The sequence below is a fragment of the Puntigrus tetrazona genome, chromosome 22, assembly GCF_018831695.1.
Source record: "Puntigrus tetrazona isolate hp1 chromosome 22, ASM1883169v1, whole genome shotgun sequence".
Lineage (NCBI taxonomy): Eukaryota > Metazoa > Chordata > Actinopteri > Cypriniformes > Cyprinidae > Puntigrus > Puntigrus tetrazona.
In genome coordinates, this window is record NC_056720.1 from 12,397,749 (window position 1) to 12,413,315 (window position 15,567).

At 38.4% G+C, this 15,567-nt stretch overlaps 2 protein-coding genes across 2 annotated transcripts; both read left to right on the forward strand.

The window, feature by feature from the left end:
- Positions 1 to 571: 571 nt before the first annotated feature.
- On the forward strand, positions 572 to 10,484 carry aars2 (alanyl-tRNA synthetase 2, mitochondrial (putative)). Its single transcript, XM_043223780.1, has 22 exons — positions 572 to 863; positions 1,548 to 1,736; positions 2,902 to 3,047; positions 3,130 to 3,321; positions 4,146 to 4,290; positions 4,381 to 4,526; positions 4,604 to 4,712; positions 4,800 to 4,838; positions 5,360 to 5,474; positions 6,068 to 6,195; positions 6,320 to 6,464; positions 7,139 to 7,308; positions 7,389 to 7,502; positions 7,587 to 7,727; positions 7,806 to 7,943; positions 8,375 to 8,478; positions 8,732 to 8,840; positions 8,911 to 9,036; positions 9,126 to 9,236; positions 9,740 to 9,823; positions 9,910 to 10,023; positions 10,102 to 10,484. The coding sequence occupies exons 1-22, from the start codon at positions 606 to 608 to the stop codon at positions 10,282 to 10,284; spliced, it is 3,006 nt and encodes a 1,001-aa protein (XP_043079715.1). The 5' UTR covers positions 572 to 605; the 3' UTR covers positions 10,285 to 10,484.
- Positions 10,485 to 10,612: 128 nt separating this feature from the next.
- LOC122328076 (beta-1,3-galactosyltransferase 2) lies at positions 10,613 to 14,093 on the forward strand. Its single transcript, XM_043223781.1, has 2 exons — positions 10,613 to 11,860; positions 12,449 to 14,093. Exons 1-2 carry the CDS (start codon positions 11,835 to 11,837, stop codon positions 13,542 to 13,544), a joined length of 1,122 nt encoding a protein of 373 aa, XP_043079716.1. The 5' UTR covers positions 10,613 to 11,834; the 3' UTR covers positions 13,545 to 14,093.
- The last annotated feature ends 1,474 nt before the right edge of the window (positions 14,094 to 15,567 follow it).

The following is a 15,567-nucleotide window of genomic DNA, read 5'->3' on the forward strand; positions in this document are numbered from 1 at the left end:
TGTTATACTATTTCAAACAAATTAAATTTTTTTATTCTACTACTGAAAGGTTTGGGAACAGTTATGTTTTTTTAAAGAAATTAAAACTAAATTATATATATATATATTTTTTTATATACAAGGAAGGCAGTAAATGCATTTTAATTATTCCGTTATACAATTCAGTTTCAAATCAATTCTATTTTATGTTCTATTTGTCAGTAAATCCTGAAAAAATTACAAAAATATGAAGCTGCACAAATCAGCATAATATGAGAATGACTTCTGAATGATCACGTGACACTGAAGACTTAAGATAGAAAACATTGCTGATGTTAGGATTATGGTTGCTTGCATGCTATTATGCATAATTTATTGCTATTATTATATTAAGTACACGTGCAACAAGTACACCCCTAAAATAAATTTTAACCAAAAATCATTTTACTTGTTTTATATATCATATTTCATGTGTATTTAACAGTTTTTGTATTCAGCGAAATTTATATGTCATAAAATGTGCATTTTATTTGTGTATTTAGAATATATTCATCGACATGTCAGTTTCAGTTTCATGCTCGTCGCTGATTGGATGCCGCTGTTTGACGCCGTGACGCGACGGCAAGATGGCTGCGCGCATAGGGCTGGTTAAACATCTCCACTGTTCGCTTTTAAATGCAAAATTAAGTGTTATATCTGCGGGTGTGAGGCAGTGCTCGGCCCGGTCCTATTCGAAACCTCATAAAGAATTCACATCTAAAAAAGTACGGCGGAAGTTTATCGACTTTTTCAAGGAAGGTTATGAACACCGGGTTGTGGCGTCCTCCCCCGTGCGTCCGAGAGGAGACCCGAGCCTTCTGTTCGTCAACGCAGGGATGAACCAGGTACACAGTCAACAGTCAGAGTAACTAACAAACAACGATTCAGCAGGGCTTTGCTTAAAGGGAACTGCACGTAGCATGTAGTGCCATTCACTGTATAGGGACAAATACAGGGGTTCGGACAGTAATATATTACATTGTGGATGGAGATAATAATTTTTTGGTTAAATTATTATATTTGCACTTTATTATGTTCACAGAATCGTTTTTGTGCAATGCCTATATTTGAACGATCTAAAAACTGAACTTTTAAAGCACAGACTATAACTATATAAATAAAATCTTATTTAAAAAAAAAAAAACATTTGTAAAAGTAATCGTATTTCTAATCAAAAATTTGTATATTTGAAAATGTGATATATTTTTATGGTAGAAAATGTACAAAATATCTTTGTTGAACATGATATTTTAATATCCTAATGATTTTTGCCAGAAAAAAATATTTTGACCCATACAATGTGTTATTGGCTATTGCTACAATTACAAATGGGCTGCTTATGACCGCTTTTGTGCTCCAGGTGTATATATTTACGAATTTAAAAGACTCGATGAATAAAAAAAATCTTTAATAATCAAAATATTCAAATATAGATATGTCCAAAAAACACTGCTTTTTCTTAGAGAAGTTTTTTTGAGGGGGGCTGCAGTGATAATTTTGACGGCTGGATATGGTGGTCTGTGTTGTAGTTCAAGCCCGTTCTCCTGGGCTGTCCGGACCCCCGCAGTGAGATGGCGTCGTACCGGCGGGTGGTGAACAGTCAGAAGTGTGTCCGCGCCGGAGGCAAACACAACGACCTGGAGGATGTGGGGAGGGACGTCTACCATCACACCTTCTTCGAGATGCTGGGGAACTGGTCGTTTGGTGACTACTTCAAGGTTTGGTCAATAATTGAGGCGTTTTTTTAATTACTTTACTTTAATTATTTTATGGATGTTTCATGCCCCCTAATAAAATATTAAATAAAATTTTAATTAAAAACATTTTCATCACGCAGGAAGAGTACAGTAGGAAATGTATCAAATATCTTTACTTATATACTAATGGTTTTATGGCATAAAAAAAAAATATTTTTATCCACATGCAAATAAGCACATATGCATGCCTATATTTAAGAAAAACGTTAGGCTTGTATGTTAAATATCTTATATGATGTAAATCATATGAATATATGCATGGAAATATTTTGTATGTATTTATATATACATAATAAATATACAGTGTGCACACACGCAAATTTTGTGAGCAAAAACTTTTTTTTTTGGACGCGTTTAATCATTTGGCAGCACTAATTTTTGACTATTGCTACAAAAATGTTTTTTTGGACTGAAAGTATTGCATTCACCAAGAAGCATTGCATTCTCTCACTAAACTATTGTGCAAGAAATGGGTGTTATCTTTTATGTTCTCGCGCAAATCTATCGCATCCGTCTAGTAAACGTTGCATGTTCTTGCAGAAGTATTGTATTCCCACCAGAACCTTTATCGTTCATTCGCAAAAGTATTGTATTGCCCCAAGAAACTGCGTTTTCTCGTAAAACTATTGGGTTCCCTCAAGAAACGCAATAATTCTCTTCACAAAAGTATTACATTCCCCCAAGAAACTTTGCGTTTTCTCGTAAAACTATTGGGTTCCCCAAGAAATGTAATAATTCTCTTCACAAAAGTATTGTATTGCCCCAAGAAACTTTGCGTTTTCTCGTAAAAAACTGTTGGGTTCCCCCAAGAAACGTAATGATTCTTTCGCAAAAGTATTTCATTCCCCCAAAAAACTTTGCGTTTTCTCATAAAACTACTGCGTAACCGAAACACTTTTCTCTCTCAAAGAATCTCATTCCAACAAGAAACTTTTCAGTCTCTCACAAAACATCTGTTTTCTTGCAGAACTATCGCGTTTCTACCAGAACGCAAGAAAACGTCGTTTTTTTGCTCGGCCAGTCATAGCTTAACCGTCACCTTGTCTTATTTAGGTCTCTTTAGCATTCTAATGTATTCTGAATGAATAATAATTGATGATTAAATGATTAATAATTCATAATCCAGGTGGAAGCCTGTGCAATGGCCTGGCGTCTTTTAACGGAAGAGTACGGCATTCCTACAGATCGCTTGTACGTCTCGTACTTCTCTGGAGACGCGGCGAATGGACTCCCCGCCGACGAGGAAACACGGCAAATCTGGCTCAGCATGGGGTACGTTCACTAAGTGCAAAGTTGACAAAAACATTAGTTGTCTGTTGAAGATTCACAGAATTACCGGGGCGTTCACGCGCAGAGTGTGGCCGGACCACGTGTTGCCGTTCGGAATGAAGGATAACTTCTGGGAGATGGGAGAGACGGGCCCGTGTGGCCCCTGCACAGAGGTACACTACGATCACGTCGGGCAGCGAAACGCCGCTTCACTGGTCAACGCAGACAGTCCAGATGTCGTGGAAATTTGGAATCTGGTATTTATGCAGCATAACAGGTAAGACAAGTTACTTCAAGTATTTTAATATTTATTGTAGTTTCTAAAGTGCCCCTGTTGTGCCATTTTTAAGGTTCCTAATATTGTTTCGGGAGTCTCCTACAACAGGTTCACATGCATGCAAGTTAAAAAACGCTCAATATATGCATTTAATATCGCATAAGAGTGATTCTAAAATGATGGTCAAGTTGTTCTCAGCCGTCTTAAGAAAGGAGTAATAGGTTTTACCCCGTGACGAAATGTGATTCGAATTAGTAACAACTCGTTTAGGCTGAATAGACTCGATTCTTTACTTTGGGAGAAATTTACGTTATTTTTTGTCTATCGTCATATATAGCTAGGACGGTTTGGGAGTGAGTAAAATATCCCATGATTAACATTTTTGGGGGGACTATTCCTTAAATTTTTATTAAAGACTTATACATTTTAGTTATTTTATTTTTTATTTTTTTGGTTCAGTTCAATGCAATATTTATAACAGCTATTTACTTAAGCTTTTTCATTTATTATTTTTATTCAACTTTATTTTTCGTTTGTAGTCATACTCATTAGGTTTAATACATATTTATTTCAGTTTTAGATTTTTCTTTTATTTACATTTTATTTGCTTAGGTTGATTTTGAGTTGTTTTTTTTCTGTCAAGGCAACAATTTTAATTTTCGAATTTTTTTTGTTCGTGTAATTTGAATCTTTCTTCTAATACGTGTTACTTCAGCTTTATTTCAATCAACAAAATGTTAAAATAGTTGAAGCTTTAGTTACCAATAATAGTAATGTACACAGTGAGGATGTGAATATGCCACGGGTCTCTCTCTGTGTTGCAGAGAGGTCAATGGTAGCCTGCGACCTCTCCCCCAGTGCAGTGTGGATACTGGGATGGGTTTAGAGCGGCTGGTGGCCGTCCTGCAAGGGAAACGCTCCAACTACGACACCGATCTTTTCACACCTCTACTGTCCGCCATCCACCAGGTCTCTAACCTTCATTTAACCTTTTACGCTAATAATCTCGCAGGTTTAATACAAACTAAACCACGCTGTTTGTATTGTTTGTGCATGCAGTGCTCTAAGGCTCCTGCATACCAGGGCAGGACCGGAGGGGCTGATGTGGGTCAGGTCGACATGGCCTATCGGGTCGTGGCCGACCACATTCGCACACTCAGTGTGTGCATCGCCGATGGAGTTTACCCAGGAATGACGGGCGCCGAGTAAGTCTGAGTTCATCAAAGTACGCAGAGTCGTTTAAAGGTTAAAAATCATTCAGTATATGCTCTTTTTATGCTAGGCTGGTGCTGAGACGTATCTTGAGACGTGCTGTAAGGTTTTCTACGGAAGTGCTGCAGGCCCCTGAAGGTGCGCTGGCAAGCCTAGTGCCTACTGTAGCTCACGTACTGGTGAGATGATTATGACCAGATTATTACCGGTAGCATGGCACTGTCTGTGATGTTTTATATGTTCTTGTTTTTTTCCTCTTTTCTCAGGGAGATGCCTATCCTGAGCTTCATACAGAGTCTGAGAGGGTAAGTGTGCTCAAAAAGCACCACCACAGTGTTACATTTATTAAAACTGGGTAAATTCTGACAACAATATACATCAGTGATTTTGTAAAAATAAAAGTAACTCTTTTTTTAATGATCAAGGATACATTATATCTACCAAAAGTGAGAGTAAAGGCATTTATAATGTTAATAAGGAGTTAACAGTATAAATGCTGTTTTTGCCTTTTGAGAAACTAAGCATTTACTAATTATTAAATAATTATTTAAAAGTGATTATGCAGCACTGATTTTTAAAAAATTGATAATAACAGGAAATGATGCTGAAAATTCAGCTTCGCATCACAGGAATAAATAAAATTTTTCTAAAAATCAAACAAAGTAAATATTAAAGTAAAACACTAATAATATATTTTAAAAAAAAGCAAATCTCAAAATATAGCTTAAAATCAGGACTTGTGGTATAATTTAGGAAAGCTGCTAGTACCGGTGCAAAATTATTTTTTCTGTATATGATTTGATCATCTTTGTGCTTCCTCTTGTAGATCATGGATCTCATTAATCAGAATGAATCCCAGTTTCTGTCCTCACTGAAGCAGGGCAGAAGAGTGATTGACAGGGCCATCAGCAATATGGACAAAGACTCAGAGGTTTTTCCAGGTAAGGCCCACAAAGCTGCATAATTCCAGCTGTGTAAACCCGATTTCACAGTAGAACACAGAGAATATAACCAATCTTTACACTTTTATCCACTAAATGAGCTCATTTAAAATTTTATGCCTGCTACAGGTCTCAAAAAAGTTGGCACAGGGCTTGAAAAAGCAAGACATTCAGCTGGGAGAACATCTAGCAAGTAATTAAGTTAATTGACATTGCGTCTGTAACATGATTAGCAATAAAAGGGATGTCTTGGAAAGGAAGTAAAGATGTTCAGAGTTCCTACAATCAGTGAAAGAGTGCGTAAAAAGATTGTCAAAAAGATTGTCTTTTGCCAAACTCGTGATTTAAAGTGCATAATATCATCAAACTCATAACCTTGATGCCCAGACACCTTCAAACTCTTTTAGGAGGTAAGCATGACCCCATTCCAACTGTTTTGAGACCTGTAGCGTGCATAAAAATTTGAAATGAGCTCATTTTGTGCAATTTTTTTTTTGAAATTTCTGATTTGCTGGACTGCTGATATTTCTTGCTGTTTTTTACCTCTATAAATGTTTTACTCTCTGTGTCCATTGTGTTGTGATTTCTATCAGCTTCGGTCGCCTGGTCGCTACATCGTAACCTGGGCTTCCCTCCAGATCTCATTGACTTGATGCTGGAGGAGAAGGGCAAGATCGTTGATAAGAAAGAGATGGCAGTGCTTGAAGATGAATACGAAAAGGTACTTGGGATAGTATTTTGCTTTCCTTAATGTATTATCTGGTTTGTGGATGAATAATGGGCTCATTTATTAATAAGCTCTGTTTTTGGGGTGTATCTAATTTTGTGGTGATATTTTTCCTCAGTTGAGGTCTCAGTCAGAGGAGGATGATGAAGATGAGGTTGACCAGCTGGATCTTCACAGTCTGGCGGAGCTAAAAAGTCAAGGAGTTCCTCACACAGACGACTCCCCAAAATACCGTTACAGTCTGGGGACGGATGGAAAATATGGTACTGGAGCGTGAAAAGATAATGTCAGGCAGTTAAAAATGTAAAACTGTGTTCTGTCCAGAAGTGTATTCAGTTAAAAAAACTGCACAACACTCTGAAAAAAAACCTCACAGCAACAAATTAAAAAACACATGTAACACCTCCGTAACCTATATATTCTGTACGAAAACCAAAAATGGTACATTTATTATACTGTTTTGTCCTTTTTTGGAGCTTGAACTTAATCATAATCCACATGATGTTGGCTCTGTCCTGATCAATACCTAACCAAAAATATCCTATCCACACCAGTATTGAATATTGGATTGGGTATTCTAATAGACATTTTGAGGGTGTAAAATTTGGTTCAACCCTGCTCCTGGAGACCCAACATTTAGGGATGTCGAGATCACGTTTATTATTCCCCCCGATCTGATCTGATCTGGGGCAGGGGCTGAAAAAAGGGTATCTGTAACTAAGGAGTAATCGCATAGAAACATCTGAACACCTCAGTATCACCTCAATCCAAGCACCAAACATATTAAAAAAACACCTCAAGAACTGTATAGCAAAATGCGAAATCCCCTAGCATAGCAATAACTTAGCAGCCACCATGTAGCTAAGTGGAGCAAGATTTGGCAACTCATTGGTGGTTAGTGACTGAATGAGGATCCTGATGGATTTTTCTATGTCAGTGTTTCAGCCTTGCAGAGCGTCAGTCCTGGCACTCTACTGTGACGGGTCTCTGGTTTCAGAGGTCAGTGAGGGTCAGCACTGTGGTGTGATTCTGGACCAGACCAGCTTTTACGCAGAGAAAGGTGGACAGGCCCACGACCAGGGTTTCTTCACCAAGGACGGACTTCAGGTTATTGATCACGTTCCATCTGAGATGTCTTATTTTTTATGTAGAAGCACAAGATTCACCCTTCTGCTTCTGCTTGGCAGGATGTGCTGTTCCCTGTAAAGTCTGTCAGTCTGGCTGGGGGTTATGTGGTACATCAGGTCACAGCAGCAGCTACATTGAGACCTGGAGACCAAGTGCAACTTCACTTGGATGAGGTGGGATATAGTGGGAGCAACAGTTCCAACACCATGGCAATACATTATACAGAAAGCCCACAGTAAGTGCATTTCTATCTCTAGGTAAACCGAATGGGCTGCATGGTGAAGCACACGGCCACACACTTGCTAAACTTTGCTCTGCGAGAGTTGCTAGGTCCTTCGGTTAACCAGCGAGGGTCTCACTGTGCTGCCTCACGGCTCCGCTTTGACTTCAGCGTGAAGGTACAATGGCTGAGTGGCTGCCTTGATGATTTAATGATTTGCTAAATGTTTAATACGTGTGTATTTGATTGTTTAAAGGCCTCCCTGAGTGTGTCTGAGCTACAGCAAGTTGAGGAGTTGGTCCAGAACATCATTCGTCAAAATGCCGAGGTGTATGTAGAGGAGATACCTCTGTCCAAAGCTAAACAGATTACGTGTCTGAGAACAATAGATGAGGTAAATGGGGAAGACTCAATGGCAGTTTTTTTTTTCCAATACTGTAGCCTTGAAAAATAATCTGATAGCTGTGCCAATCTGATACCAAAATATGTCAAGTCTATATAAAATCTTTTAATTACAAGTACCAACCATTCAGAATTATTAAAAACTACAGTAAAATAAATCCATGGCAGCTTTCATTAGCCAAGGCCCCCCATGATGCCATTTGACTGACATGTTTCTACATAATTACAGGATTGCAGAAATATATGTAAAAGCACTTATTTTAATGTTTTTCAAATCAACTCTACGGATTCCATAGTGCCCTTATAGGAGCGCTCAAAAGTTCTGGTTCCATTCCCCCCCCAGTGAAAAGGACTTTTTGGTACCCTTCACCCTGTTGGTGGAAACAGTCTTCATGTGAATTTTTGCTCTTTTATTTGTTTTAGGTGTATCCAGACCCAGTGCGAGTAGTGTCCGTGTCCGTTCCAGTTTCAGATCTGCTTAACTCAAACAACGTTGAACAAGCTTCAGTGGAGCTTTGTTGTGGCACGTAAGGTTCTTCTGTTGGACTCTTTGGGAACAAGGGTAGCCAGCCTTATTCCTGGAGAGCTACTTCATCCTGCATTTCCAACTTTGCTCCAACTCACCTGCCTGCGGTTTTTAAAGAAGAAAGCAAATAAGTGCAGAATTGGTGCAGCTTAACAGCTGGGTTAGCGTTTAATTTCTGCAGGATGGTAGCCTTCCAGAAAAAGGCTTTTTCCAAGCTAAAGCCAAGGTCACCGATGTATTGCTGTTTTTATCAGGCATTTACTGAAGACGGGAGCAATTAGGGACTTTGTTATTGTGTCTGAGCGACAGATGGTGAAAGGCATTAGCCGTATTCTTGCTGTTACTGGAGATGAAGCCAAAAAGGTTTGAAAATCAAACTGTACTTTTGCGTATCGTTTTGATTACTGTGATGCTAACTGTTCCTGTGACTCAGGCTCGTGAAACGGCCCAAAACATGCAAGAGGAGTTAGAATCTCTGGCGTTCCGGGTAGGAGCTTCAAGCTCCCTGTCTATACCAGCAGCACAGAGGCTCTCTAAAGAAGTTGGCCTCCTAATAAATGTACGTAACTCTCCATAACTGTTCGTCTTCATTGCAGATTCAGTTTGTGATGTATGAATTACACTGGTATCTGACGCGTGATGTTTTAGGCAGTTGATATCACACCTGTCCCACAATGGCAGAGGCGAGAGCTGCAGACTCGACTGAAAGCAATGCAGAGGTCTATTAACAACACCATCAGAAAATTGGAGATCAAAGAGGTAAGCAAAAAATTCAGTCTGTAGATCCCTGAGTAAACAGCGAGCACTGCCTTTAAAACTTCTGTTTGGTTCTTCTGTCCCGGTTTCCATAGGAACCCATTCAAATTGTGCCCAATGTAGCGGATAAGCAATGTCGGCAGCTTTGTGTCATCTATGCTTCGAAATAATGGCGCTATGGAGCCTTGTGCATTTTTTAAAACATTTGAATGTTTAACAGTAGATTATCAGATTAGAATATACACTAATTTGGGCAGAAATGCAAGGCCTCCTTTCACTTCTCAGGGCTCCAGACTTCCATTAAAACAGTCACATTTGCTTTTAAAAATATTCATTTGCGAGTTAAATGTTTGCTGAGGTCGGCACAGCTTACTGCTTAGAGGCTATGGCGTAGGTTTGACACAGAATTATAAATCAGCCTTTAGTCACTGGGTAGTAATTTCTGTCACATCTGCTTTTTTTGATGTTTTATTGTAATGGTATGTTATGTTTTTGTTCTGCTTCAGGCTGCCTTGAAAGCCAAAGACCTGCTGGTCAAACACTCTAATAAACCTGTGGTGGTGGACTTGATCCACACCGAATCAATATCGGTAATCACTATTAACTATTATCTTGTGGCGACGTTTGATGATCGTATTTGCGTAAACAATTCGTCCCCGTGCTCGATCTCGTTTAGGTGCTGATGAAGACTGTGCTCCAGCTGAGCAAGAGTTCTCCAGATTCCATGGTCATGTTGTTCTCTCACCTGCAGTTGTCAGGAAAGGTGCTTTGTGCCTGCCAAGTTCCCAAGGTACAGCATACGCAAAATCTCACAGTTGTGATATATAACCACAGGTATGTGATCGCTGTCTTCATACTCTCTTCTTAGGGCTCTGCCAGTGGCTCAGCCCTTAAGTGGGCTCATTCTGTGTGTGCACGCTTGGGAGGATATGCAGACGGCTCAACCGATGTGGCTAAAGGTGTAGGAAAAGCGGGCGAACTCACAGATATTACAGACATCTTGCACTGGGCTGAAGAATTCGCACAAAACAAAATCCGAAAGGCATCCTGAACAAACTAATATTGGATGCTTTTTAATCAAAAGGGTTCCTTTGTTTTAAAAGGTTGGGATTGTGATTATTTTGACATTAATCATTGCTATTAAGTTATTTATTGTTTTTTTTTGTTGGGTGGGTGCAGCAAAATGTTATTAAATTCAAGAAACGGCATCGGTCTGTTTAAGAATTGTTAATACATGATTCATATTTCTAACGTGTCTGATTGTGTCACGGTTGTGGTGTATGAAATACATAAGCATCATTCAGTGCGTCAGAGCACCACCTTGCTGGGTAGAGGCTGCTATTGTTGAAGAATTACTATATTCAGTCACCAGAGGGAGGAAAAAAGAGGTTTTGATTTTTCAAAAACCCAGAAATAATATACTCCAAAAACAAAATGCATAAAAAACTACACAAAAAATGGCAAAGCACCACTAAATATACACATCCGTTATAAATTTTGAGAATGCATTATATATATTTGAGATTATTGATTATTGAAATATTGATACTGTGTTTTATATCAAAGAAGCATATGAAGTATAAGTGGGTTCCTAATAAAACACTTATGAAAAATAGTTTTCTGAAGAGAAATAGGACAAGTACTTGACCAAAATACATCCCAATATGAAATATACAGATAAATTAAGTCATAAAGCATAAGAATATTGCATCTCACGTAGTTTCTTCCAACTCAGTGTCTCAAAACTCAATAACGTTTACTAAAACAGTTTGATAGTTGAAACTTGACGCACCTCAATAGACATTTTTTATAATTATATTTTTTAGCACTAAAGTTTTTATATATATATTTAAAGATGTTTTGTTTAAATTAAACCTAAACTCACTTGCATTATTAATGAGTGACCTGAAATATGAGTGAGGGAGAACTAAGGTTGTGTCATCAGCAAACTGGAGTAAGAATATTTGAAGTCATTTATATAGATAAGAAACAGAAATGATCCAGTTATAGACCCCTGAGGAACCCCACAGAGTAGACTTGCTTTGCTAGCATAGCAACCCTTAAAACAAACTTTCCTCTATTGCAAATGTTTCAACCTTTAAGTGTAAAATAATGAAAATCATGTTTGTAGTTAAAAATTCCAACCAGTATTTCATATAATGTTTGTACAGTCATTACACTAGGAAGAGCATTTTATCATTCACTTCACACATGCCTCTGTTCTCTGAAGTGATGATAAAAGGTATCAGAGCAGCATATTTTGTATCAACCAGAGTTAACGTGTCAGATCGAAACAAGAATTACTGGCTTTGGTGAGGTATATAGTTTCATTTAACTCACCCAGGTGCGCTAAGAGAAACAGGCAAATTAAAATGCGTCTAAATCTGTTAACGGGTATAGTAATTTTGCACTCTTACATTAGGTAACAGTTTATCTCAATTTAAATAACAATAATTAACAAGTAATTTGTGTAAAGTTCCTCATAATTGTATTGAATAATGTTTAAGCCCCTCCCACAATTCATGAGACGAAACAACTCAACAAACAGCTTCAGCAAAACAATAACATGCGTCTTTCAGCGATTCCTTTAGAAAAGCATTCATGGCGATCAGAAGCATAAGAAAGAGGTATGTTCACCTGTTTTTATTTGCTCTTTTAATTGTGTACAGACAGACTGATCGAAGCTTTGTTTGTAACGTATATACTTTAACTTACTTTAACCTCGAAGCAGTATTTCTAATTTCCAAGCTTTTCAAATATAGTTTTTTTTATTTTAAAACCTAAAATTACGCTTAATAGTATTAGTTATTAAATTATTATTATTTATTTAGGTTTTTGTTTTAAAGTATGTTGACTTGTACAATACTAATTTCATTTTAAATGCGTCTTAGTGTAAAACTGGGAAAACCAGCACAGTCACTTTTAGTAATGCAGATAAAGAATATGAGTGATTAGCATCATAACATATTTGAATGTCAAATACACACAAAAACTGCACTTGCAAATGTTCAGCGGTGGGTTTTCAGATGCATCTTGTATGAGGATGTCTGGTGGCAAAATTTCAGATACACATTTAAGATATTCACTTTTACATTTAAACCTGTGAGACAAACAAATAAAACAGTGAAAGTGTACTTTTTTTTCCAGAAATGTAATTAGCACTAAATGTCTCAAAACACAGACTTTTTAACTTTTTGTTTCCCTTTCTTGTTTAGGTGCTGTTTGGCTCAGGATAGAGATTTAATATGTCACGTTAAAACAGGATTAGTTCTGCTAGTCACATTGAGTTTATTGTTTCTCGTCTCTTGTATCTACGTTCTCTCATTTAACCCAGTCAGACATCCTCGCACCTGGTTTAAACCTGTAAATCAAACTCACTCCTATAATATGGTGACTGAGGGCTTGTCTGCCAAGAAATATGTCTGGAATTTTTTTATTGCTCCTCCAATCATTCAAACAACAACAACTGCACTAAAGAATCACATTTCAGTGAATCATCATGTGGCTCATCCAAGCAACTATCACTTCCTCATAGATGAACCTAATAAATGTAGTCAGTTGGATCCGTTCCTGGTCTTTATGGTCCCCGTGGCCCCCCATCAGCTGGAGGCTCGTGACGCCATCCGGAGCACATGGGGGAACGAGAGCTCAGTGCAGGGAAAAGCAGTGCTGACTCTGTTCTTGGTGGGTTTGTCTGGAGGAGCTGAAGCTCAACAGCAGCTGGAGGAAGAGAGTCGACAACACAGAGATCTACTGCAGAGCGACTTTGTGGACTCCTACTTCAACCTGACCATAAAGACCATGGTGATCATGGACTGGTTGGCCACTCGCTGCCCTCAAGCAACTTACGCTATGAAGGTTGATTCTGACACGTTCATAAACCTGGAGAACCTGATGAGCCTTTTATTGTCACCCAACACCCCCAGAGAGAACTACATCACAGGGTATTTGATGTGGGACCAAAATGTCATTAGAAACAACAAATCAAAGTATTACGTCTCAGTGGAGCTGTATCCCGAACCGAAATACCCCACTTATGTTTTGGGAGCAGGATATGTGTTTTCCAACGATCTTCCTCAAAAAATAGTTGAGGCTTCCAAAGACATGAAGCCCTTTAACATAGAGGATGCGTATGTGGGCACTTGTCTGAAACGGTTGGGCATTAAACCCTCACGTTCTCCAGATCCTTCTAAGTTTCGAATGTATATGAAGGATTCTAAAACTCACGACCTTTCCAAGGTCATTACGACAATCGCAAGGTCACCGAAGCAGATAATAGAGTTTTGGCAAAGTGTAAAGAGTCTCAAATGAACTGGTAAAACGGGAATGAGCAAAATGAAACACAAATGTCCGTATGCTTTCCATATTCAAATTCACAAAGCATTCTCTCTCATTTTTGCCTCTTGTTTCAGGATCACCAAGCCGATGCTTTAGAGGAATTAACCGTCTATATCAACAGCTATCAATAGTATATTCATCATTCAAAAATATGAACCGTATATAGGAGATAAAAGCAGATGTAGGAAACGTTAATAAAACAGTGCTTGTTTACCATTTTGAATATCATTTTAAGCGGATCAAACTGTTATGTTTGCCTATTGCAGTGTTTGGATAAGATCAGGTCTGTGCTGCCTTCATGTACTTTCTCGTTTTAATAACTCTTAATTCTCAGGCACTGACTCGGTCGCAGAATGAACATCCAATCAGTTCTCACCAGCGAACGGGGCAAACTGATGGCCCTAAAAGTAGTCAGTCTGACAGTATTTACATTGTGCGCCAGAGAAACAACATTTTTAATGTCTGTTTTTGGCACTAACTGTGTATAACTGTGTTGTTAATGAATAAAAATCTGGATCATGGGTCGCAGGTTCCGGTCCTGTTACTTTTTAGGTCCGGTACATTAATGCATGTTTATAATATACATCACATGAAATACGTAGACTCGAAAGTATATATGCGTGTCTAGGACTGGGCGATAAACTGATAACGATAATTGTCGAGCGTTAAACATTAAATGCAGAGACGGTCTCTGTAATCAATTAAACGATAATCTCTAGAAAGTATGTCACCGTGGCAACACAAACCCACACCATGCCTCCAACAGTGAAACCAGTGTGGGTTAGCCCTTGCGGGCGCCACATAGCCGCCAATCTAGAAAAACACATCCCGTGTAGGCTAGCAGTACATTAGCAGATGCTTTTACCCAAAGTGACTTCAGTTTACAATAAATAGAGATAGAAAGAATGGAGCAAGCTAGTGTTAGAGGCCCACAGTCAAGCCACACTTTCATTTTGATGCTCTACGGCTTTAAAAATCGGAGCCACTCGTCTTCCTTCCTCATTGATCAAATGCGCTCCGCTGTCTGAACGAACTGTTCGTGGAATTCCCCACCTCGGGAACATTTCAGTCAGCGCAGTGCAAGTTTATTTATAGAGCACTTTTCATACACAGTGGTAATTCAAAGTGCTTTTATAAATTGTTATTTATTTTGGTTGTATTTAGTGCTTCTTACACGTCCATAAATTGGCTTAAATAAAGACAAAATGAGTAAATTATTAAACTGGTAACCCAGTGTAAGGAGTTGGCTAACAATGAAACATAATCGACAAGACAATGAAAGCGTGAAAATACATGCATTCTATAGCTGGTAAAAGGTTTCCCGGGTAAGGGGTAAGGGAAAGGGCCATATCATGAGGGCGAACAAAAAGAGGCATAAATGTAAGCATTACTGACATCAATAAAGATTTTAATGAAAAGTATTATTGAATAGTGTTCAAACATTGCTAACATTAAACCATTAACGTTACTGATCGCATGATAGTTTTTCAGGGCGATTACCACCAGAGACATTTTCTAACTTTATTTTGAAATTTATTTTATTAATTAAAAAACCTTTAGGATCATTATTTTTTCCTCTCTCTCTCTTAAAAAATTAGTTTAGGTTTTTTTTTTTTTTTTATTTACAGTAAAACCTCCATAAGAATCACACAAAAAGTTACTAAAACCCCACAAAAAAAAAAAAAAAAATTATATATATATATATATATATATATATATATATATATATATATATATATATATATATATATATATATATATATATATATATATATATATATATATATGGGGGGAAGGGTCCAGGTAAGGGCGGAGTCCGGCGGTCGCACGCGCTCCCCTTTTTCTGGCCCGGGGCGCGAGGGGCGGCGGCTTCTTCCGCGGCGTCTCCGTCGTTTCTTTGCTCCGGCGGCAGAGTGGGATGAGCTGTGTGGTCCCAGCCCGGACTACGGGGGTCCCACGACGCACTTCTCGGACGGCGGGGTGAGGTCCATCACGC